This window comes from Protopterus annectens, chromosome 13.part0, assembly GCF_019279795.1.
Source record: "Protopterus annectens isolate FY-2018-M chromosome 13.part0, PAN1.0, whole genome shotgun sequence".
NCBI classification, from domain to species: domain Eukaryota; kingdom Metazoa; phylum Chordata; order Ceratodontiformes; family Protopteridae; genus Protopterus; species Protopterus annectens.
This window is the reverse complement of record NC_056747.1, coordinates 147202683-147227580: the sequence shown is the minus strand read 5'-3', so window position 1 is coordinate 147227580 and position 24898 is coordinate 147202683. Positions and strand designations below refer to the sequence as shown.

Below are 24898 nucleotides of genomic sequence, written 5' to 3'. Positions count from 1 at the left end.
CTCAGAGAATGGATAGCTCAACCTTTCTGCAGAAGACTTAAAAATCCATCTGAAGTAAAGACATGAGTTGGAGGCTAGACATTTGGAAACAGAAGCAGCAGAGAGACTGAGGCGTGTCTACAGGCTGAGGAGAATAAGAAACTCCTACGCCTCATAGCTGAGAAGAAGGAAAGGCAGTGGCAGCATGTAAAGGAGATGCTGACTCATTGTCAGAGTCATTGAGGTAATGGGGAAGGGAGTAACCGGACCTTAGAAGGACAAAAGGTCAGTAAATTTCTTCCACAGTGTACAGAAGGGGATAATTTTGATAGTTTCATCCATATGTTTGAGAGGGTATGTTAACAGTTTGATGTTGACCAAATGCTCAGGATATGGTTCCTGACCCCCTTATTCCATGGTAAAGCTGTAACTGTGTTGTCTAAAATTTCTGATCATTAATTTTTTTGATTGTACTGCTAAGAATTGTCAGAATTTTTTTAAGCTAACACCTGAAGCTTATAGGAAAAAGTTTTGTGAGCATAGACACAAGGCAGATGAAAGTGTGTGTGAATATGTTGCTGAACTGAGCACTTATTTTCATAGGTGGGTGAGTGGATGCCAGGTCTCCACTTTTAAAGGGCTGGCAGACCTTTTGGTGAGGGAACAAGCCTTTAGCCTGAGGACATGAGGATCTGGTTAGCTGATAGACAATGTGCTACTTCAGATGAGTTGGCGAAGAAGGGAGACCAATACCTAGCAAGTAAGGCAAGCCTACACAGGAAAGGGACCCCACAGTACTGCTCATGGGTCTAAAGGAACCCATTGTGGGCAGCCCAGACTTCTCCAACAGAATCTTGACAGTAGCAGGGGAGGCCACTAGTCCAGGTACACATCCAAGACCTAGTGTTAAATGTTTTAAATGCAACCAGTGGGTCCATGTGGCATACAGATGGGCACAGACACAAGGTGGGGAACAAAAGGTGAGCGTGCCAATAAGTGGGAAAGACAAAATGCCAATAGTAGGTTGTCTTGAGACAACATGGGTACCAAACTGCCACCCTGCAGATGTTCTGATAGGGAAGACTTTGGATGAGGCAGTACCATGGGCTTATGCAGTTACACGCAGTCAGGCTAGGAGATAAGTATGTTGGTCTGGTACCCAGGGGAGTCGCAGACAGACCACATACTTGCAGCCAGGACTGGTGATGTGGTTACTTCATGGAGGGAGTTACTCTGTAGCAGTGAGACTGAAGGTGAGCCACATCTGCTTGTGGGTACTGATGTTCCCTTTGGACAGAGTGTCTGCAAAAGTAAAGGTGAGTAGTAGTACCCACGCTGACAGCGAGGCACTGCTTTTAGCGGATGCCAGACTTCCTGTGGAAGGGGAGCTGGGAAAGGTTACAAAGAGAGTTGAGACAGGCTCAGCTCTCAGATCCTACATTGCAAGGTCTGAGACAGGTAGCTAGTGAGGCACCTGATTCTCAAGGAAAGGGGGAATCTGTATACTGGGACAAAGGGTTACTTTATAGATAGCTGTCCCTTGAGGGAGGGTTCGAAGGTGAGAGAGTAAAGCAGTTGTTAGTGCCTATAGTCTACCATCTGGTACTTCTAGCCATAGCCCATGATATTCCCTTTGCAGGTCATATAGGCATAAAACATACAGAGAGACGTATTAAGCAGAACTTCTGTTGGCCTGGAATTTTCAGAGATGTAAAAGGGTGTTGTAGGACCCGTGAGCTGTGCTAAAAGGTAGGCAAGACAGGAAACAAGGTGAGAGTACCTTTGGTGCCTTTGCCTGTGATTGAGGAGCCATTTCAGAGGATAGCTGTGGATATTGTGGGGCCTCCGAGTACCCCAAGTTCCACAGGAAAAAGTATATCCTGGTGGTAGTAGATTATGCGCCAAGATACCCTGAGGCAGTGGCTTTGTCCTCCATTGAGGCAGAAAAGGTGGCAAATGCTTTGTTAGAGATTTTCATCAGGGTAGGTTTCCTAAAAGAAATACTGAGTGACAGAGGTGCCAATTTCATGTCAGACCTGCTGGCTTGTCTGTGAAAGTACTGTGGGGTGAAGCATCTGAAGATCACTCCTTACCATCCCCAGACTAATGGTCTTGTTGAGAGGTTAAACTCTACAATCATGTCCATGCTATGGGCATTTGCAGGCCAGTTTCGGAGGGAGTGGGACAAATATTTGCCCCATCTGTTTGCTTACAAAGAGGTTCCCCAAGGAATCCACATGTTTTTCACCCTTTGAGTTGCTGTATGGGCATAGGATGAGAGGACCACTATATTTAATTTGAGATGAGTGAGAAGGTGAGTGTGAATCTCACAAGGAGTCTGTTGTGGCATATGTCCTAAACCTCAGGACAAGACTCTGGGAACTCATGGGCTTGGCCCAGGAGAACCTGGCCAGAGGCCCAACAACAGAAAAAGGTATGGTATGACAGGAATGCTTGAGCTAGAGAGTATGCTGTAGGGCAGCAGGTAATGGTTCTCATTCCTGTCAGACACAAGCTGCAAGCAGCTTGGGAGGGACCCTGCAAGGTGGTAAGAAAGGTAAGTGATGTTAACTACATGGTGGAACTGCTAGGCAGGAGGCAGGACCACAAAATGTATGATGTTAACATGATGAAACCTTACCATGATAGGGAGGCCCTTCTGCTGAATATTTGCAGTGGATTACAGGAGGAGTCTGAGGGAGATCTGATGACTGCTCTCCTCAGTGAGGCTCAGACTGACACCTCCGTGGAAGGGGTAGCAATGTCTCAGCAGCTGTCTCCTACCCAGGTTCAGGAAATCCGAGCAGTGTTACAGGTGTTTGGGGACATGCTCACTGGGAAACCAGGGTGCACCCACCTGGTGCAGCACCAGGTGGATACAGGACCCCAAAGGTCTATTAGGCAGGCCCCTCATAGGGTTCCTGAGAGAGTCAGACTCTGAAGAAGGCAATACAGGAGATGTTGGAACTAGGGGTAATTCGAGTCCAACAGTCCCTGGACCTCCCCAGTGGTGTTGGTGCCAAAGAAGGATGGCAGCACCAGGTTCTGTGTGGACTTCAGGAAATTAGTCACACAGTGTCAGATGCTTACCCCATGCCTAGGACAGATGAGGTCCTAGAGCAGCTGGGTGGGGCTAAGTATCTTACAACCACTGTTCTTACCAAGGGTTACTGGCAGGTGCCTTTGACTCTTAGATAGACCTAACCCTCTCAAGCAACGTTTCTCAAGGGTCAGTTGAACAACTTGCTTGAGTTCTCAGGGTGGGAGGAAGAAATGTAAAGATATGTAAAGGCTGCCAGCCTAGCTAGGTAGAATTTTGTAGATAATTCTGTCATGTATAAATATTAATATAAGCCACAGGCTTGTTCTCTTAAATGGAAGAAAAATGGTGTTAATTGTTGAAGGTCAAAAAATGTAACAACAGTGCCCTCTACTGGAAGAAAGCTGATAAGTCATGCCTTGTGTGACTGATCTCAAACTCAGAGCTGTGGTGTGTGAACCATCAGATTCTTCTATTGTTTTGAGGCCAGAGTTAATTGCTAGATTTTACATATATAGTGCAAGCTCACAAAGAAATGAAAATGTAGAGTTTCTGTTAGCCTGGGAAACCAGAAAATTGTTAAGAATGATGTAATCAAACTGAATCAGCAGGATGTATTATCAATTTAAAGGACTTTCTCAGAGACAGAGCATTTTGGATTTTGTCTAAAGCTGACAACACTCACTAGCACTTGCTTTGTTCTGTCTGTATGTAAGTAGGATCTTGGACTTTAGTGTTTCTCTTAAGGAATAGATAGAAAATAGTAAGTTTAGACTAGCTGTTTTCTAAATTTGTCAGAACTATTCTACTGTATTATTTTAAGCATTTTCCTGTGATCTCTGAACTCTTGACTAACACTGTATAGTAAGAAGTATTGTCTTGTGTTTTTATTATTATTAAATATTTTTAAACCTTTCAACTGTGGCTGTTTTGTGTAGAGATAATTTAAGCTCTAGAGTACATTGCACGTGTATGGTGATACTGGCCAAGCCACTCCAGTAAGCCTTAAAATGTTCTGGTCACACTTACTAATTGGATAATAATATTGCAAAGTAATAAATACCCTTTGGTAGGGGCCTTTTTAGTAGCTGATAAGTATGGGTCCTGGTGGCAGTGATTACTACCTAATAGCCTGGACAGAGAAGGGCCACAACTAGTGAACCTGTGCCAGTCTTCCCCAGGAGTGTCTGTCTGGTTGCATATAAATCATAACTGTGTGTGGGTCAGCCACTTGGGCAGGGACAAGAAGCACTGGTTGGATAGAGGGGGAGAGAGTGCTAGGAAGACTTGGCTTGGAACCCTGGCTAAGGACCCCACTTTATAGCTGTGTCTGTGGGGAGTCTTTTTGGGGATCTGGAGTGAAAGAAAGAAACCAGCCCAAGACTGATTGTGATCTCTGTGTGCTCTTAAGGGAAATTGTACTTACTCTACTGTATTTGTATTTATTATCCTTCCCAATGTGGACACCCCTCACTGGTGTTAGTGGTGAGGATTGAGGCTCCTTGATTACTGAAGCAGTACACGAGCTTCACAAGTACTTTGACAGAAATGTTGGGGGAGTAAGTGGTAATAACTAAAGAAATGTTTCTTTTGAGCTGGGATATATGGATATGGATTGCCCAGACATGGTAAGGCCTTACTAAGTTTAATGTTACTGGCTGCCAACAAACAGCAGCTTGGCAAAGGCAGGGCAAAGGTGACATCTGCCCTTGGAGAATTGTCTTAAGAGGAACTTATCAGCAGTAGTGCAGGACATAAATTTATTTATTTCTGTACAGAAATTGTTTTGCTGTCAGGACTAAAGTGCTTGCTTTCACCCCTTTGTGTGTGGCTTTGCTGCTGTGTTTTAAACTAGCCTTATAATTCAAAGGTGAGGAGTATTAAAATTGGAGAATGGCCACTTTTTTATGTGTTTCTAGATTGTTCCTGTGGTTAGCCAGGGGCAATGTCTTTTTTATCTTTTTGTTTTTTCCTCTTCAACTGGGCAGTAGATGAGCCAATTACTGCTCTGCCGAAAAGCAGAAAATCAAAATCTGTTCCCAGCATAAAAATGTTCTGATTTAGAGAAGTAAAGAGAAGTTCATAGAAGTAAACATAATTTGTGAAAACTCTACAGGCGGAATAATTTAGTAAGAGGAGTGCGATTTAACGGAGGTCAGGAACTAAACAACTTGTTGGAATGACTGAAAGCTGTTAAAGAAAACCTATGTTTTCTGTATGGCACTAACAATGGAAGCTGTTTTCATGATTTGTTTGTAAACCCGTTACAGATTAATATGTGATGATTTAATAAAGACGTTTTATTTAAAAAAAAAAAAAAAAAAAAAAAAGCAGGACACGGGACAAATAGGAATACTTCTCAGCTACAGGGACCGAATGTTATTTAGCATTAGCCCTATGATCCCATGCTGTTATAGCACCTCCTACATGTTCTTTGGTATGGGGTTGCTTCTCTTGGTCTACAAAATGCATGTTGACAATTCTGGCAAATTCCGTGATTATCTTAATATCTATCTGTGGAAGAAGAAAGTTGACAATCTTTTCAGGGACAATGATGGAATCTGCATGGCTTTTCCTAAATGAAAGGTTCCTCTTGCAGATGTGGTCTCCTTTCCATCACTCTGGTGTAGGCTGTGAGTTAAGCAAAGGAACATGATGCAATTAGAATTCCCCATGTTTAAAAGTGGTGACTACCAGCCTAGAAGTGCTGTCCCCTTTTCCATGCAGCACTGAAAAGGCCTGTTAACCACAGTATGGTAACATTCTACAGTACCCTCATTGTTTCTGGACAGATCTCAGCCACTCCTCCAACCTTGCCACAGTGGTGCCTCATTTGTAGAAATGTACCTGTTCCCACCATTTGCTTCTTGCACATTTTTCTTAGATGAGGACATACTTCACAATTTCTGGAGGTTCTCAGAGTTCAACTAGAAGCAAGATCCTTGTTTCTCTGTTTTGCTAACATGGATAGTGCAGCTTCCCTCCCTTATGGGACGTCATACAGTTCAGATGCCTCACACACCTCAGAGGTTCTGGTGGCTTCTTTTTACTAAAGCATTTGCCTGGTACCTTATTCTGGCCATATGGATAGTGATGTTGACTGCAGTGAATGGAGGTTGAAGTATAGCGGAACGTTACAGTGGCACTGACAACTGAATTTGTATGCAGATTCACTTAAGAGACCTGCACACAGACAATTGAAGTGTTTTTCAGTGTATCCTTTACATTCTTAATGTATCTGTATCATTGTAAGTGGTTATTATTTTCTAATTTGTCATACCCCGAAATGTCTTGAAAAGTCGGCTGCCTTGTCTAGCATGATTTTGTTTTATAATCAATGCGTTCGCCTTCCTGATGTCGCTTTAGAGAGGCAGATGTGGGAATAATTTACTGTGATATTCTCTCAACAGCTTACAACAGTACTGTGACTGCCTAGTTTTGACTGTCATCATCAATTTTGCATTTTTAATTACTTTGCTTCCTTTAACTTTCCTAAGTTAAGCGACCATTTCTGCTACAGCAGCATAAGGTATATTTGAATGACATGCTTGAAAATATAGTTGTGTTAATCGTTCTTTTCAAAGAAATGAGTATAGTTCAGTGTTGAAGTGTGATAAATCTGACCGCTGTGATTAATATATGTCACTTGAGCTGAGATAGTTTGTGTTACATTCACATATTTTTTAATACTGTAGCTAAAATTAGTCTTTGATGTTAATCTTCCTTCCCCAGCTCACTGATTTGTCCTAGCAAAACACTGTATGCAACGCAGAAATGCTGTAACGAAACACTAGAAGAAACATGTACGTTTGCAGAAAATACAATGTAGATAAAAAAGCAAATATTTTTGAAACACCTTATTCAGTTATTACTTGTGACATAGGCAGACATACATTTATACAAAAGTAATCAAACTGTATTAAACATTAACAAACATTGTACGTCACATATATTGTTATATATCATATCACTTAAGCAACATTATATAAACTATTCAATTCCTGCCCCCCCCCTTTTTTAAACGAGAAACATTTTTATTAAGCCATGACTTACCCAAGCATACATTTGTATAAATGAAAACAAACCACACTGACACAGTCTTGGAAGCATTTTACATCACAAACCGTACTGTGATAGGAAGTGAACGTATGATGAAAATATTGTCTTTGTGGTACTCATAGTTTGATTAAAGGGAAAGACAGCCAATTTGTAAATAGATAAATAAACCTAGTGTGCTTTATTTTCTTTTCTTTTTTTTTTGCACATCTGAACATTAAGCTTGAAAGTCTTGCTTTTGTTCAGACTCTAGGCCACAGTGTTTATCTGGGGGTGTAATGCTGGAAATCTGTGACTGATAAGGCATATTTAAATGCCATTGTTTGAGCCATTATTTTTTTTAATGGCTCTGTAGCTGGCATGTGTGACCTAACCCAATTACTCTGCCAGTCTTAGCCTTTGAGATGTAACATATGACAAGACAAATGCAGGAAGGAAAGGAAAATAGAAATTCGTTCAGACATAAAACAAATGGAATAATTATTAAATGATGTTTTTTTCTCTATGAAACATGTGTAGTGTTAAATTATAGTGAAGGAAAATAACTTTTTGGAAAGAAAAACTAAAAATGTGGCATTTGTTGGAGTTCTCCTTTAACAATAAATATTGGGAGGAGGTTTATGTAGTATACATTCTTATGTACATTTACTTGATGTGAAAGTTAAATATTTTTCAAAGTTTTGAAAGGTTTGTGTTTGGAAGTTAAGTAACAAAGTTTAAATAATCAGATGTAAACACAAGTCTTAAGACATATTTTTTCTTCATTTTACAGCCAGAAGAAAAGGCAAAGTTTGATGGTATTTTTGAAAGTCTGTTACCTGTAAATGGACTTCTTTCAGGAGATAAAGTAAAGCCTGTTCTTATAAATTCAAATCTACCTCTTGACATTTTAGGACGGGTAAGTGTGATCAGCAAACTTTTTAAAAGTTGAAGGGAAGCATCTTGTCAGCTGTCAGTATCTACTGGTTCATTACGTGAATGGGCATATGCATGTCACTGTACCTTTTCTGGTGTCCACATGGCTGAAAGTCTTTTGACAGAGCTGCATAGATTGTGTAACTTTCATAACTTGTATCTAGAGCTGTTAATGCAAAAACATTTGCTTGTCATAGTGCTGAAAACTTTAGTTTGCTTTGTGTTGAAATGAGCTTCCTTTTGTACATCTCTATACATTGCCTTGGAAGAAGATAGTGTTAATAGTTGTTAATCAAAATGTGGATGGCTATAGAAGTCATGGAACATATGTGAGCGTTTGAGTGCCATCTTACAGAAATTACTATTTAAGAAGCAGCAGAGACTATTATGTTTGGAAGGTAGGAAGGGTTGCATTTCTTATTTAACTATCCTTCTGGGTTGATTGGTTTGTTTTTATTAAACTGGCATTATGTATAGAATCCATGGCAGGTATTCTAGCTAAGTTGGGAACTTTAGTATGTAGCTGTGACTGAATACACTAAAAGTAGTTGTTAGGTTGCTAAAGCCATATGATTCTCAGAAGAGCAAAACCAAGTTATCTGCTGTTGAATTATGGTGAGTTTGTTGTGTTTTAAGAGAGTTCCTGTCATGGAAAAACATGATGTGAAAGCAGAGATGAAACAAACTTCCTTCATTTCCCCTATTGACCTGGATAAAGATCCAACAGAGGGTAAAACAGGATTGCTTAAACAGAAAAGAAAAATAGAAGGCCCAGAAACACAAGAAAATGAAAAAAAATGAATTACTGCACAAAAATTAAAACATCTCTTGTCTGTTAGTTGTCCTGACCACAGTATTCAATGATTTAAGTGGAATTTACTTTTATGGTGGATAGAACAAGTTTCCCCACAACTTGTGGGTGCTTTTAGGTTGGTCCTAGATTCTCAGACCCTTACCGCAGACTCCTTTAATTTGGCCAGGGTAGTCCATCTGGGAGATCAGAGGGCTTCAGTGGAGTTGAGACAGAGCATTCAGAAGTAAGATACTGATTCAAGTGATCACCAAAGCCGTTAGACTTGTTTGGCAGCATTGCAACTCCAAACAGACAATGCTACAGTGATGTGGAGTGTCAGCAAACCGGTGTGGGGTGGGGGGTAAGCACATAATTACCTGCTGTGCAGACTAATAGTGCAAGCATGGGAGCTGTCCTAGGAGTCTGGTCCATCCCTCGAGGCTCTGTACATCCCATCCTAGGAGAAGTCCACTGGCAGTTGGCCCGTGGCAGGAGAGTCAACTGGCAGTTGGCCCGTGGCAGGAGAGTCCACTGGCAGTTGGCCCGTGGCAGGAGAGTGCATTGGCAGACATCTGAGCAGATTAGAAGCGGATTACAATGAGTGATTGCTGAACAGTAACATGTTTTTGGACATAATGTGTCCACAAGTGAAGTGTGCTAACTTTTTGGTTCTCCTGAAAACAGGCAGTTGAACAAATATTGAAGTAGATTACCTTCATGAGAAACCTGAATAACAGCTTCTTTATAACTTAGGCAGTTGTAGTTTTATGTTTCCTCTCTAATACTTTGATCCCTAGGGTGTTGCACAAGATAAGGGAATACAGACAAAAAGTGTTAATTTGCAACACACTTATAGCTATTTGCTTTACTTTGTGTGCAAGGGAAGAGCTGCTTCTGTTGGCTCAGTGTTTGGACCTCTTGACACAGAATGTTGGGGGGACTCTGTAATTAACCCCCCGATTTGAGGACATTAAGGGTGAACATGAGGATAAATTACCATTCATCTCTCTCAGGTATGTGCTTACTAAGGAGATGCTGAAGAAGGAAGGGCATGAAATCCAACACAAGAAAATTATATTTATCAAGATGAAATATGTTCTTCCTTTGGTGATGTAGCAGGGAATGGGACCCAAATTCAGTACAGCATTGTCTGGTTCTCACCTGCCTGCCAGTCCTAAGTAGAAGAGGGTTTATCATGTGTCTCTCTAAAGGGGCATATTTTAGACATTTCTGCATGTTTGTTTGTGGACTCCTCTTCTCCTAGCTGTTAGCTAAGCAGTTACTTGAGTGTCCTGCATGTGAGACCACCCAAAAAAGGTGATATCTTAACCATGTGTCATAAATTTTGTATTAGAAAAGCTTATTCTGCTCCCTTTTGAACCAGCTGCTTCATTCCCATTATTTTGTTTTCATCCTGGAAGAATGCTTTGCTAATGGCTTTGGTCTCTGCTAGTTGTATTTCAGAACTGCATGCCCTTGCGTTTTGGAAGTTATCCTTGATTATTTTTAAGGACAATAACACTCCACGTTAGCTACCTTTCGTCCCTAAGATTGTGAAAGAGCTGACATTGAACCAAGGTTATCTACCTCTGTATTTTTTCCATAACCACAAAGTAAGGAAGAAAGGATCTTAGTCAGTGGATGTTTACAGGCAGTTTTATTTGCCTCCCCAAGTGCCAGCTGTGGGGGGTGTGGCCCCCACTATTATCGAGAACCAAAATACAGGGAGAAAGCCAGGGACCTAAATTCTCTCTAGGCTGTATAGAATGGCAAATCATTAACTGTATATTGTTTATGCAAATATCTATCAGTCTTCTGTACATACTAACATGTGAAGGCTAATATTTTCCTCTCTGCATGTTATTAGATGGAATGCACATTATCTAGGAAGATATTTCAGTAAAGCGAATGAATGACTTTGTATTTTCTGGAAACATTTAGAGTCCAGAGTTTATCTACTGTGCTGTCTGAAATGACTGTATGTCACTTTGTCCTGCCTTCGACATGGCAGGGATACCTGTAAAAGGCTATTTCATGTAATGTCTTCTGTCCTACTCCCACCTGCCACAGTAATTATTCATGTTGTTGGTAGTTCCCAAGGGTAACAATGTGATGTTCATCGTGTTACACTGCTGCAGTCATCACACTTGGGTTATCCTGCCATCAGGCGGTCCTGCAGTCTGCCAGAGTTCCAAAGTCTTGGTCCGGCGTCGGTTGCTTTCGCTTCTTCCCTGACGTCAGTGCGCCAGGGGTATACAATATGCATCCAATGCCATTTTCTTCAGTCTTTCTTGCTGCGCGCTGCCCGAAGCAAAAGCAGTTCGCAAGTGCCAGTCGGCCGACTCCTGAGATTTTCGAAGTCGAATTTCAGGTCCGAAGTCTTCAATAAAGCTAAGTACCCCATTGGGGAAACTTTTTTTCTTGTCTCAGACCGATGTTAGAAAAAGTTAATAATTGTATTTCTTGTAGGAAGCAAATACCTCATAAGGACTTCCACTCTTACTGTATTCCATGCCTAGGCCCTGATCACGACATCACTAGTTGTCAGCTTTGTGCCAGATTTAACAAACGCACTATAAAACAATGTTTTGATTTTGCTTTGCACTACTTTGGCCGAAGGTTTAATTATACAATGACGTCGGAACAACCGACTACCGCGGTTCATAAAAAAACGCAAGGACAAGGATAAAGACAGGCATCCGAGGTCCAAAACCGACGACGAAGCCTCTTCTAGGCCAGTCGCTGGTTCACAGTGAGGTGCTTTCGCAGCCCCTGACACCCGCTACCTCAGAGCCACAGGCCACCTCCGACTCCCACGTGGAGACAACTAGGCCTCTGGAAACTCAAGGTATTGGGCCTACAGAAACTAATCCCTCAGATGGGTCTGGAGCCGCTGAGCAGGCATCGGCTTCTGAGGGTGTTTTCATCCCTTCACAACTTACCATTAAAGCAACAGCCAAGATAAAAACACCATTAAAGACAAAGAAGCCAAGTACAGCATTCTCCTGGACCGTCTTCCATGCCTAAGAAACAGATGCTCAAAATGGCCGAAGACCTCATTACTCTATTTATTTATTTATTTATTTGCAGTTGGTTTACCAGGATAGTCCATTGGGCCAAATTAACCCGTTTTCAATGGATTCCTGGGGAGAAAAGCTCCAAACAATCAAAGTTACAATAGGTTATACATGATAATTATACAAGTGTAAAAGATTCAAGCAAACAATTACAAAATAGTAGAGGAAACATTACAGCTAATACAAACTAGAGATGAAACTTTTACAACTAATACAAATTAGTGATGAAGCTTACAGGGTACAGACAAAGAAGGAATGTTGCAAAGTAAATAATGAGAAGTCAAATTACATATCAGCAATCATGCACTTAAGAGGTGCAGCATAGTGTATTCTTGTGGATACAGTAATAACAATAAGAGTGTATGAGATAGGAGAAATTATAAGGGAAGATTGCAGGTGTAAATGGGGGAAGGAAAGGAAGATGGAATTACCAGTGTTAGTTATGTGGGGTGGAAGCAAGAGCATTCCCACTGGGATACTAGATATAAGTGAAGAGATTTTTTGAAAATAAAATGGTTAGAGATGATTCGAATTGATGGAGGTAGGGAGTTCCAGAGGCGTGCTAGACCATGCGATAGAAGATTTTTGCCTGGGGGACGAGTTGGTTTGTGGACTTCTAAAAGATTTTGGTTGTTAGACCTTAATACTTTATTGGGTAGGTGCATTTTAAAGGCAGAAGACAGGGAGGGACAGAGGGAGTTGTTGAAAATGAGCTTGTGTGCAAGAGTTAGTTTGGTATAGGTGAGATGTTTGGGTAGTTCTAGCCAATTTAGTTGTTGGAGAGAGGAACAGTGGTGGGTGGAGGACTTGTGGCTGGTAGCAAACTTGGCGATTTTGTTGTAGCAGGAGGAGAGTTGTGTTTTCAGAGAGGACTGTAGATTAGTTAGAAGTGGAGCTCCATAGAGAAGGGAGGGGATAAGAAAGGAAGTAGAAAGAGTGATTTTAGTAGCAGGTGTAAGGTAGTGATTTTGCCGATAGAGCATACCTAGTTTTTGATGGGGTTTTTTGATATTTAGTTGTAAATGGGAGTTGAATTTGAGCTGGTTATCAATTTGGACACCAAGTAATTTGGTCTCTGACACCAGTTCCAGAGGTGTGTTATTTTGACTAGTAATAGAGAAAGTGTTACTATCGAAATAGGTGACTTTAGAGGGGGAGAATACCATTAATTTGGTTTTAGAGGCATTGAGTGCTAGGTGGTTTCTTTTTATCCATTGCTCAGTGGTTGGAAACGCATCTTGAGTAAGCTTGAGGAGTGTAGGGATAGATGAGGCAGAGCAGATAATAGTTGAGTCATCTGCATATTGGATAATGTTTGAGAAAGGGATAGAGTTGCAGAAATCATTTATGAATATGTTAGAGGAGGGGACCTAATATGGAGCCTTGGGGAACTCCAGTTGGGGTATTTAGAAATGAGGAGGTTGCCTTTTTCCATTTTACTGCTTGATACCTATTTGATAAGTAGCTGGAGAACAAGTTCAAAGATGAAGGAGATAGGTTAAGTTTTGAGAGTTTAGTTAAAAGCAGGCTGTGTGAGATAGTGTCAAAGGCCTTAGAGAGGTCAAGTAGTAGGGTCGAAACAATAAGTCCAGAGTCCCGGGCTTTGTTTATAGTTTCAAGGAAGGAGAGGAGGGCTGTCATAGTGCTGTGACCAGGTCTGAAACCATGTTGTGTGGGAGTTAGTAGATGATTATCTAAGAGATGTGGTAGGAGTTGAATTTGGATACACTTTTCTAGGAGTTTGGAGATGGGAGACAGGATAGCGATGGGGCAGAAATTAGTAACACTGTTATTGTTGCCACCTTTATGTAAAGGTATGATAAAGGCCTTTTTCCAGATTTGGGGAACTATACTTTCCTGAATAGAGCGGTTGATTAGAATGCTAATGGGGTAGGCAACTGCATCTGCAGCTATGCTAAGAAAGTAAGAAGGGATGTTATCAGGAGCATTAGTGCATGGCTTCAGTTTCAGTAGGAGTTTTTTTTATAGTAGAAGTGGGTATGGGTTTTAATGAGAATAGTGGGGAGTGTGGAGAGGGGGTGTTGGGGGGGAAGAAGATGGGGAGGAAGTGAGAGTAGGAGGAGAGGTGGAGGGTGGAAAGTTAGTGGATGGGAGTGGTAGCAGTGCAGGGTGGAGTGTTGGTAGGGGAGGATTGGGGGTACATTGGAGAATGTGGTGGTGTTAGAGAATGAAGAGGCTAATTTGGAAATAGATTCAATGAAAAACGAGTTAAACTGGGTAGCTAAGTCTGTATCAGTGGCGTTAGGGTCTGGGGTGGGGGTGTCTGGTTTGCTGGGGTTAAGTAGAGTAGAGATACCTTTCTAGAATTTTTGAGGATTTGTTTTGTTACTGTTTTGGAGGATGGAGAAGAAGTTTTGTTGATCAGAGATGATGAGCTTTTTTACTTTATTTCTAAGTGTTTTGTATTCATTATGTAAGAGGGGGGTCTTATTTTTCAGGTAGTGTGCCCAGACTTGCTAGTGTATGTTTTGGTAAGCCAAGGGGCCGTATTGATTTTTATTCTCTTTGTCCTTAAGGAAGCATGGAAGTCTAGCATTTTTAAGAATGTTGAGTTGAAGTGGGCAACTGCGTTATCTAGAGGTAATGTTTTTAGACAATTTCAGTTTATTGTTTTTAGAGAGTTAGAAAAGGTTGTTGGGTTAAAGTTTTTTTGGTTACGGACAGTAATATAATTATGAGTGCAATGGAGTAAAGGGAGACGAGTGAAGGTTGGTATGTGGTCACTAAGAGGGTCGGGAAGAGTACCACTGTCGGAGAAATAATGGGGATGAGAGACTAAAATCCAATCCAGAATACTGCTGCTAGAGGGTTTTTTTGAGGGGCGTGTAATAGAGGTGATTAGCTGTGAGAAATTGTAGAGGTTGATGCTAAGTGGGTTTGTAGGAGACTGAATGGAGGCCCAGTTAATATTCATGTCTCCTAAGATTATAGTTTCATGTCTAATGTTATTGGAGAGCCAGGAAAGGATGTCTTCGAGTGTGGAAATATTATCCCCTGGGGGGATGTATAGGGAAGCTATACATATGTGTTTGTTAACTTGAAGTAGTGTTAAGAAAAGTTCAGCATTATTAAATTGAGGAGTAGGTTTGTTATAGGGTGTAACTGACAAGGAGGATGAGTAGAGGAGAGCAACTCCTCCCCCTTTTTTGTGGGACCTGTCTTTTCTAATGATAGAATAGTTTGGCGGAGTTATTTCAGAGTCTTTTATATGGGGTTTTAACCATGTTTCTTAGATGAATAAGATGTCAGGTTTATTATGTATGAGCCAGGCATGGAGGTTTGGGATTTTGTTAACTATACTTTGGAAGTTTATAGAAGTTAGTAATATGCTCTTGTCTGTAATGGTTGAGGTGGGGGGGGCCTGGGTTAGGATGGATATCACCTGATATTAGACTGGTAATCAGGGGTAGGATTGGGTTAGAGAGGTAATTGGACAGTTTAGAGAAAGGATTAGGTTCTGTTGTGATTTTGAAGGATTTGCCAGTTACTATGGGGGTAGATTGTTTGAGTGGTGATAAGTTTATACGGATAAAGTAGACGTTTTTTTTATAGGAAATAGATGGGGCAAAATTGGGGTGTTAAAGTTTGAGAGAGAGGAGGTAAGGTGGTTAGTTACATGGAAGGATTGTGAGTGGTAGGAATTACTAGGCTGGGTAAGGTAGTGAAAATAGGTTAAGTTAATAAGTAGAAGTAGTAAAAAGGAGATGAATGAGGGTTTTGAAAGCATTTTGAGATGGGGGTACTTAGAGGTACTAAGTTGATGTTGAATTAAATGTAGAAATGAGAGGTTTATATGAAGAGGATCTGGTAAGTACTTAAATAGTGGTAAGGAATTGATAGTTGTGTAAGGATTTGCTGGGGATGTGGTATTGGAGTGGGTGTTGAGATAGTAATGTAGTCTAAATTGGCTAGGTGAAAAAAAACTAGGAGAGGTGAATGAAGGTTAATTAGGGTGGAATAGGGAATGGGTGTGTCTGGAGTTCTGGAGACTGATTGGACTGGAAATGTTAGTGGGTGTGGTTATGGGGTAATAAAGGTAGAGGTGCTGGGGTCAGGTGGAAGTTGGGGGCAGGTAGGGGAGCCCGAGTGAGGGCTTAACGGAGCGGGTAGAAACCAGAAGCAAGGAGGGCAGCAGAGGATCGAGAACCTATCAGTGGAGTGTAGAATTTCAGAAGGGTAAGTACAGGGGACCTGGATATAGTAGGTTATAGTGGGCTGTAATGGTTTTGAGAGAGAGAGAGAAAAAGAAAAGAGCAAAAAGAGAATACAAGAAGTAAGTGAATAGAAGTCAGTATAAGTGGGGAGAGGATGCCATTTAGTGGATAAATGCTGAAGTGCACCTTGGCCCACCAGGGCAATCTCTGTACTGGGTTGGATTGAAGGGAGAGGGGAGCAAGAGTAAGTCAGGGGACTAGATGAGGGAGAATAGCGGAAATATAAAGATAAGAGGGGTTTAGGCTGCTGGCTTTCCTGGCAGGGAGCGTACAGTGCACCTATCAGGGCTTAAAAACTATAGTAGTTCAAGGCTTAACAGCAGAGACATACTTCCTTGGATTCTTCTGGGAGAAGCTTGGTTTAATTTCCGAGAGGGAATGAGGCAGCAGAGTTTGTAATAATTGCTGTAAGCAAATGGCTGAGCTTGTATTAGATTTAGTGTAGGTCTAGGTGTCCACCAGGCATAATCACAAGGGATAGTTCAGGGCAAAAAGCTGGAGAACAGGAGAGAAAGTTGAGAGGGAAATTGTATTTTAGTAGAATAAAACATATCTCCTAATAACAGTAAGCAAAATTCAACAAATGTCAAAAATAGCAATGATTTGAAATTAAGTCACTTTGGGTAATAGTTTGTTGCAATTAACAGCAAATGTAGAGAGTTTACCAGGTCAAACATAGGCTCTTCTCACATCTGAGAATAGATTAGCAAATAAAAAGGTATTGCACTCATTTATCACTGCTAATGAAGGCAGATTGTTAGACAATAGGTCATTAATAGGGATCAGCTATGTGGAGCACAACCAGAAATAGGCAACAATAACACTATTATTGGGGCATTTATTAGAAAACAATGCAGAGCAGAAAACACTCAGCGTTTTTAACTAGGACTTAAATAGACCTCAGCACTGGAGTATTACACGTTAGATGGTCACTACACTAACGCAGGTACATTAGCCCTGGTTAGGAAGGTTATGGTCTATAAGGAGCTATAGTAGAAACTGGAGCAACTAGCAGATAGCCTATAGTAGACGCACAATAAACACTCAAGTTTACAAATAGGCACGGCAAAATAGGCTTGGTAATATTGCAATACAATGTGCCTTATAGCCGGCCTTTAATTGAGCACTTTGAGGGAATGGGGCATTTCTTTGTGAACCACGTGTGTAAGTTGGCATTAGCAGAGTACATTTAAAACAAATTCAAATCACTCTAATCAGGGGTTCCCATCCCCCTCCTGAGAAAAGGACTAGGCAGGATACAGACTATGATTCCTCTGATCAGGTTTCCATTTCCTCTGATTCCTCTTCAGACCAGGGTTACTCTCTACCCCCCTATGAGGACTCTGATGCTGAAGAATCTATCCCTTCAGCCTCTCCTCTTGATGATTACTATTTTGGGGAAACTGTACATACCATGAGGGAGCATTTCCAATGGGAAAGTCAGGATTATTCAGAATCCAAGAAAAGGCTCAGGGACTTCCTTTTATTGCCTCAGCACAGCCTCCTTGCTATTCCGCCTGTGTTAGATATTGTGGATGATGTGTTCTCTGAATCCAGCTTATCTCCTGATTCTTTGCCCCCTGCACCAGCCAAGCCAGATAGGTACTATAGAGTCCCTGACTCTCACAAGTTTCTTTATAAAAACCCTTCTGCTGACCCAGAAACCATTTCCCAGGGTCCCAAAGGGGTTAAGGCTTCCATTGCAAAAAACCCAGTCCCCTCTGACAGAGATTCTAGAGCATTGGATAGATGGGGGAAGAAAGTTTACACTTCTGCAACTTTAGCAGTAAGGGCTTTAAATTGCCAGTTTCACATGCTTAAGTACCAACAATAATTAATGGCTCAGTTAAAACAGAAAATGCTTACAAGCTCAGAAGCTCCTGCCTATAAAGAAATGCAGGATTTATTGCATGCAGTTGAACAGGTGGGAAAACATACTCTGCAATGTGGTTTTGATTCTTTGGAGGCCTCTTGTAGAACCACAGTTACAGGTTCTGTGATTCAAAGACATGCTTGGTTAAAAGAACAGAGTTTACCTGACCATGTTAAGGCAAAATTATTGGATGCTCCTTTACAACATGATACCTTGTTTGGTGTTAAGGCAGAAGAGGTGTTAAAGAAAATGGAGGATAAAGCTAAATCTATGCAAACAGTCAAAGATTTCTTACAGGTACAGCCACTTCGATTTAGCAGAAATTGGCCTACAAAGAATTGGTCCTTTCCCGTGTCAGACAGGCCACAGAGAGGCAGATACAGACGCCCAAGAGGCAGATCTCAACCCCAAGGCTCTTGCAGACGACAACAGTGGGGTACCTCAAACCCAAAAGGAGGTGAGGACAAGTCTCAACCTTACAGGAAACCGTCCCAATGACTTCCCGTTAGTATGCCAAGCACTTCCCTTTTGGCAGCCCCCTTAGGGGGGAAACTTGCACTTTTTTCTCAAAATTGGCAAACAATCACCCAAGGCAAATGGGTTCTGAATATTGTGTCTCTGGGTTACAGGTTCCACTTTCACACTTTACCAAGGCTAAAAGGAATGCCAAACCTGCCACAAAATCAATGGGCAGAGGCTCAAAAACAAATTTCAGCCCTCATGGACACGAGAGCTATTCAAAAAGTACCACAGCAGGAACAAGGACAAGGATTTTACTCAAGACTCTTCCTGGTCCCCAGAAAGGACAAAGCCTGGAGACCCATACTAGACCTCTCAACTCTAAATACTTACCTGGATGTTCTGAAATTCAAAATGTTGACACTACAGCAACTTCTTCGGATGCTGGGCAAGAAGGCTTGGCTTGTTACTTTGGACCTCAAAGAGGCATACCTGCATGTCCCTATCAGACAAGATTGCAGATTCAATGCTGGCTTAATGCATTACCAATTCTCTGCACTGCTCTTTGGCTTATCTACTGCGCCCAGGGTCATTACAAAGTGCCTGGCACCAGAAATTGCATTTTGCAGACACAAAGGAATTCAAATATATCCATACCTGGACAACTGCCTCATTCAAGCAGAGAGAAAGGACATTCTTCTAAAGCATCTGGCATTTGTAAAAAGGTTGCTAATTTCTCTAGGGTACACAGTAAACGAAAAGAAGTCAAAACTAGTGCCCTCACAACAGATAATATTCCTGGGTGCCAGCTTAAATACAACGGCCCAGATGGCTTATCTCACGCCAGACAAACAAGGACAACTGACTCAGTATTTTCAATTGCTGGCAAAAAAAAGTCCCATCTCCCTGCAAGAAAAATTCTGCAGGCCCTGGGATTCATGGCATCCTGCATACTACTAATTCCATATGCCAGACTGCATATGAGGAAATTACAATAGTACCTAAAAAATGTTTGGACTCAACTCTCACAGTTTAGAAACAGTAATACCAATAATTCCCTGCCTACAACAGGAGTTTCGATGGTGGGCATAGGCATGTCACCTCAACAAGGGTCAGCCTTTCACTCTACCCACAGCCAGGCAGACTAACAATGGATGCTTCAGATTACGCCTGGGGAGCACACATGGCAGGATATTGTATTCAGGGCAAGTGGACCACAGACCAAATGCATCTTTACATCAATCCAAAATAGATGTTGGCTGTTCAAAATGCCCTAACAGCTTTCAAGGACCTTCTGCATCCAGGACAATTATTATTAAAGACAGACAACACCACAGTAATGTGGTACATAAACAAGCAAGGGGGCACTCATTCTTGCCCCCTATGCAGGCAAGCCATGACCTTGTAGAACACAGCTCTAACTTATCAAGTTCATCTGCAAGCACAATTCCTGCCAGGAAAGAAAAATACTGTGGCAGATGACCCAAGCAGAAATATCATGGACCCTCACGAATGGAAATTGAATCCACAAATCTTCAGCATGGTAATGCAAAAATGGGGGTGCCCAGACATAGATCTTTTTGCCTCCCCACTGAATTGCCAACTACAAAAATTCTGCACAAGGACTTACCACTCACAAGCATGGAAAGTGGATGCTCTTTCGTTCAGCTGGAAAAGCCTAAAAGTTTATGCCTTCCCACCACTGCCTCTCCTTTCAAATGTACTCCTAAAAGCCAGACAAGAAAAACCACAGCTGATCCTGATTGCACCAGACTGGCCACGCCAGCACTGGTACCCAATCTTAAAGAACTTAGCTCAAGGCCCACCGTGGATTTTGCCTCAAATTTCACACTTTCTGACTCAACAAAACAATCCGATCCTGCACGGTCAGCTCAAAACCCTAAACCTGGCTGCATAGCAGATTCATTAGTCAAACAGGCAACACCTCTCTAAAGCGGTTATGGATGTCATTTTGGAGGCCAGGAGGCCTTGCACCAGGAAATCTTACTCAGAAAAATGGAAGAAATTCTGTGCCTGGAACCAGGCTCATAGCCTTGACCCTCTTGTCCCAAACATTCCTCAGATTTTACAATACTTAACTGAGATGCTGGACAAAGGCCTATCCTTCTCATCAATTAAGATCCACGCATCTGCCATTTCAGCTCATTACAACACGGATCCTCCATTATTCTCTCATCCCTTGCTAGTATCTCAGAGGGGCTAAAAACATAAGACCGCCCCGGAAAGCACCAACACCAACTTGGGACCTCAGTTTTGTTTTGGAAAAACTGACCTTGCCACCTTTTGAGCCAGCCAATACAGCCGATCTAAAATTTTTATCATGGAAAACAGCTCTGCTCCTGGCAGTAACTTCAGCACGAAGAGTCTCAGAGCTACAGGCATTAATGGCAGTGGAACCTTTTATAATATTCCATCAGGACAGGGTTTCTTTAAGGACAAATCCTACCTTTATGCCAAAGGTGGTATCTAGTGTGGTTCTTAACCAAACCATGCATTTGCCAACTTTTTATCCAAATTCCCAGAATAAAGGGGAGAAAATTCTGCACTCTTTGGACATACACAAGCAGCTACACTTCTACTTGGACAAAACAAAAGCTTTCAGGAAAACTGAGCAACTGTTTGTAGCATATGCTGCAGGATCACAGGGCAAGGCTATCTCAAAGCAGACTATTTCCAAATGGATAGGACACTGTATTCGTTACTGCTACACACGGCATGGAAAATCAGTCCCTAATAACATTAGGCCACATTCTACCAGAGCAACAGCCACTTCAACAGCCTTTCTCAGAGGAGTACCAACCAAGGAAATTTTGGAGGCTGCAACTTGGAGTTCAGTGCACACCTTTACCAAGCATTACCACTTGCCTCTTTACTCTAAATCCAGAGCAGGATTTACCACTGCAGTTCTGCAGGGCCTCATAGCCAATCCTAGCTCTTTATAGACCAGCCACCCAACTTTAGCTTTGGGATTCAACCCAAGTGTGGTGATTGCAGCAGTGTAACACGATGAACATAGTACAGTTTTGTACCTACCATAAATGTAGATGTTCGAGTGTTCACACTGCTGCAGTCCAGGTTACCCTCCCTCCATCCCCTCTGTCCTAGCTGGACTTATCTATACCTTTCTGTCCTGTACAACCTTTGTGGTGTATTTGCTTGTAACTGAAGGTATTGTTTTTATTTTTTTATATATGTTTTATTAGCAATATGTATTGCCTACCTACTTGGGGGCACCTGACATCTGGGGCAAGAAAAACTGAAGAAAATGGCATCGGATGCATCTTATATACCCCTGGCGCACTGGCGTCAGGGAAGAAGCAACAACAACCTACGCCAGACCAAGACTTTGGAACTCTGGCCGACTGCGGGACCGCCTGACGGCAGGATAACCCAAGTGTGATGACTGCAGCAGTGTGAACACTTGAACATCTACATTTATGGTAGGTACAAAACTGTACTTTATATACACCTCTGGCAGAATCGTATGTCAGTGCTTTGATTCAGTACATTTTACATTTTCTTTTTTTATAGTTGTTTTGGTAGCTTTTCACCTTGTAAGATTTAATGTACTACTATTTGGAAATCTACTCAGATGTTATGATTTATTGTTAATTACCACCCAAAGAAGGTATTGCAGTTGTTTAAGGTAATTACCATAGCAGTCAATCATTGAGGAACAGTCAGTGTAACAGTAAAGCTTTCCTTCCTCCCTACTGTTTTTTGGAGTGTGTGCAGTTATTTTTTTTCATGTGACAGCAGTTTTCTTAATTGCTACCACTTCATATGCTTTAATACTGGATTCTTTATTTTCGTGGATCATACCATCCATGCTATCGGAATTTTAGTTTTCCTGTTGATACAAATCATAGCGTGGTTTTGACTGTTTAAGCAGTACATTATCAGTGCTGCTTAGCGCAGGATGTTGCCTGCCACGGGCACTCTTCATGCAGGCGGTAGAGAGTGAAGAGTACTGCAGGATGCGTGAAGAAACCTAGTGCCACTTACATCAGTATCCGGACCCCTGCATTACATGTTCCTAACAGGGGGAGGATAACCACTTCAACTGAAAAGTGGCCTAGAGAAATTAGGAAAACCTAAATGTTATCCTTTACTGTTACATTGATATCTCATTGCCAATATGTAACATAATTGTAGTGTCTTTGATGCAAAGTAAAAATGTCTGTTTTGACATTTATAGATTTTTACCCCTGAATGTCTTTCACTGATTGTATGAACTTACTCCTTATAATCTGTGCATTAAAAGTCATAGCACTGCCCCTCAGAGTCATACAAGGTTGTCAGAAGGTGTACCACTTTTTTATTCTTCAGAATAGAGGGCGTTCAGATACTGTACCCCATGTTGTTAGTGATGCATAGTTTTAGAAAAGCTTTACCCAAGTTATGCATGAGCCACTAAAGGAAAACTCTGCCTTCTCCTACAGTTTAACTCATCTTTAGGTTCTTTTTCTCCCTACAGTATGGTTCCAGTATTGTGTAGGTACCAGAAATCTGCTTGTACTTTTTTTTTTTTTTTAACCTTTCCTTTCCTTGGAATCAAAGGAGGTCAAATGCCACCTGCCATTTTTTTTCCCTAAAGCTTAAAGAGACAGTCCCAGAGTTTTTGTTTTGATTATTTTCTTTGTTTATATTTACATTCTAACTTTCTGAGCATGCCCTAACTTTGGCTGCGGGGGGGGGGGGGGGGGGGTTGGCTGGCAGAGAGGTGCTTACTTACAGGAAGTTCCAATGGTCTAGTCAAATTCCATCTCAAATTGCAGTTTTACCGACAACAGCTCTCACAGAGTCGTACATTTGTGTCACTTGTGATTTTTATTCTTAAAAAAGTAGCCTTTCAGGAATTTTATTACCTTGCAGGAAAGCATATGGACAATGTAAAGCTAAAACTTCAGTTAAGAGAGTTTTCTGTTCATTTCATATTTTTGTGCTGATTTCTGAATGCTAAGTGCTGTGATGTCATGCATGACTGCCATTTGCTGTGTATAAAGCATCAGAATGCTGTAAGTTTCGAACGGTATTAGAAGCAATCTTTTTTTCATGTTTTGGTTTTTGATATTTGAATACTAGCCAAGTGTAATGGTTTTCTGTCCTGCTGTAAAAAAATGTATGACACAAACAATAGATTCATTTTAAACAATGCACAATTAAGATGCGTTTTTTTGACTAACCACTCAACCACAAATGCACACAAAAATGTAATAACCTTATTGTTTCCTAGTGACCAGGGACTGAAAGCTTTGACAGGAACTGAATATTGTTAATTGTGTTCACCAGAGGGAATGAAAACAGGGCTGCATAAAGTAAATTGAAATCAGAAGTAGGGTTGCTGCTGATGATGTGGTAAGTAGGTGGTGACAGCTGGGAGATATCGGTCAAGTTTCTTTAAGTCAGAATTTTAGATTCTGGGGTTGTTCCTTCTCACATACTTTGCAAAAGAATTTGTCTCCACATGCATGACATAATATAGACACAGATAAGTCTGCAGTTTGCCCTGTCAGGTACTGCTGTCAGTCTTAAATGGGCAATTAATCCTGCTAATGTCAGGAGCCCAGCAGCTGATATAAAAAAAGACAGAAGGCTGTGGAAGTGTTTTCTACTGTTTTTATTGCAGAAAAAAGAACTTGACACTCATTTCATAGCAAAACAAAGCAATTAGATCAGTCAGGGATGTAAAGGTAGTTGTCAACTCACCTGACACATTTACACAAGCAGCAGCACAGTATTGAAATGCTAAGCTTTAAATGTTGGTTATTTATAATAGTTTATATGTTAAAGATAAATGTAGTATCGAAGAAAAGTCAGAAAATGTTATTTCTTGTACAGTATCAACACATTTGCCATTTTTAAGCCCCCCCCCCGCACACACAGGGCAGAACTGCAGAGAGAGAGAGACAGGTGGCAATGGTATCAACTGTGTGCACTGATACTGTTTATAAATAGGTATTTTATCAATTTTTGTGACATCCTTCCAAATGGTGATACATATCTGGTACAGAGATCTATGGTGAGAGACTCCCACTGACTTTGAGTCAGTACCTTACTTTAATAGAAAGACTCACCCAGACTCTGCTGCACTTGGTTGTGAGGAAGAGGTTAGTTTGCTTTTTATTTGTTATACTTTATATTACTTTATTGCCTTTTTTATTTTGAATACTGTGCTTTGTTTTCTTTACCTTGTGTTTTACTTGTATTCTGCTTTTAACTGCATATTAAAACTTGAAAAGAGACCACAGCTCTGTCTTTTGTAAGTCAGGCAGAAATGTTTTCCCCACCCTCCCACCTGGTTACTGTTGTGTTCTTAAACACCACTGTCTTTCTAGTTGCATGCCTCTTAGGTTAATTTGACCATATATCTCATTTCCTTTCTGCTTTTACTGGCTTGTGTGAGTAAGCGCAAAATTATCATTTTGGGAAGTCACTCCCCTTCAACTA

At 41.3% G+C, this 24898-nt stretch overlaps 1 protein-coding gene across 1 annotated transcript in view; it reads left to right on the top strand.

The window, feature by feature from the left end:
• Positions 1–24898, top strand: part of EPS15L1 (epidermal growth factor receptor pathway substrate 15 like 1) — a 3892050-nt gene that overhangs the window by 1161967 nt on the left and 2705185 nt on the right. The window contains exon 10 of the mRNA XM_044090736.1: positions 7848–7973. Coding sequence (XP_043946671.1) covers positions 7848–7973 — 126 coding nt within the window. The remainder of the gene's footprint in view (positions 1–7847; positions 7974–24898) is intronic.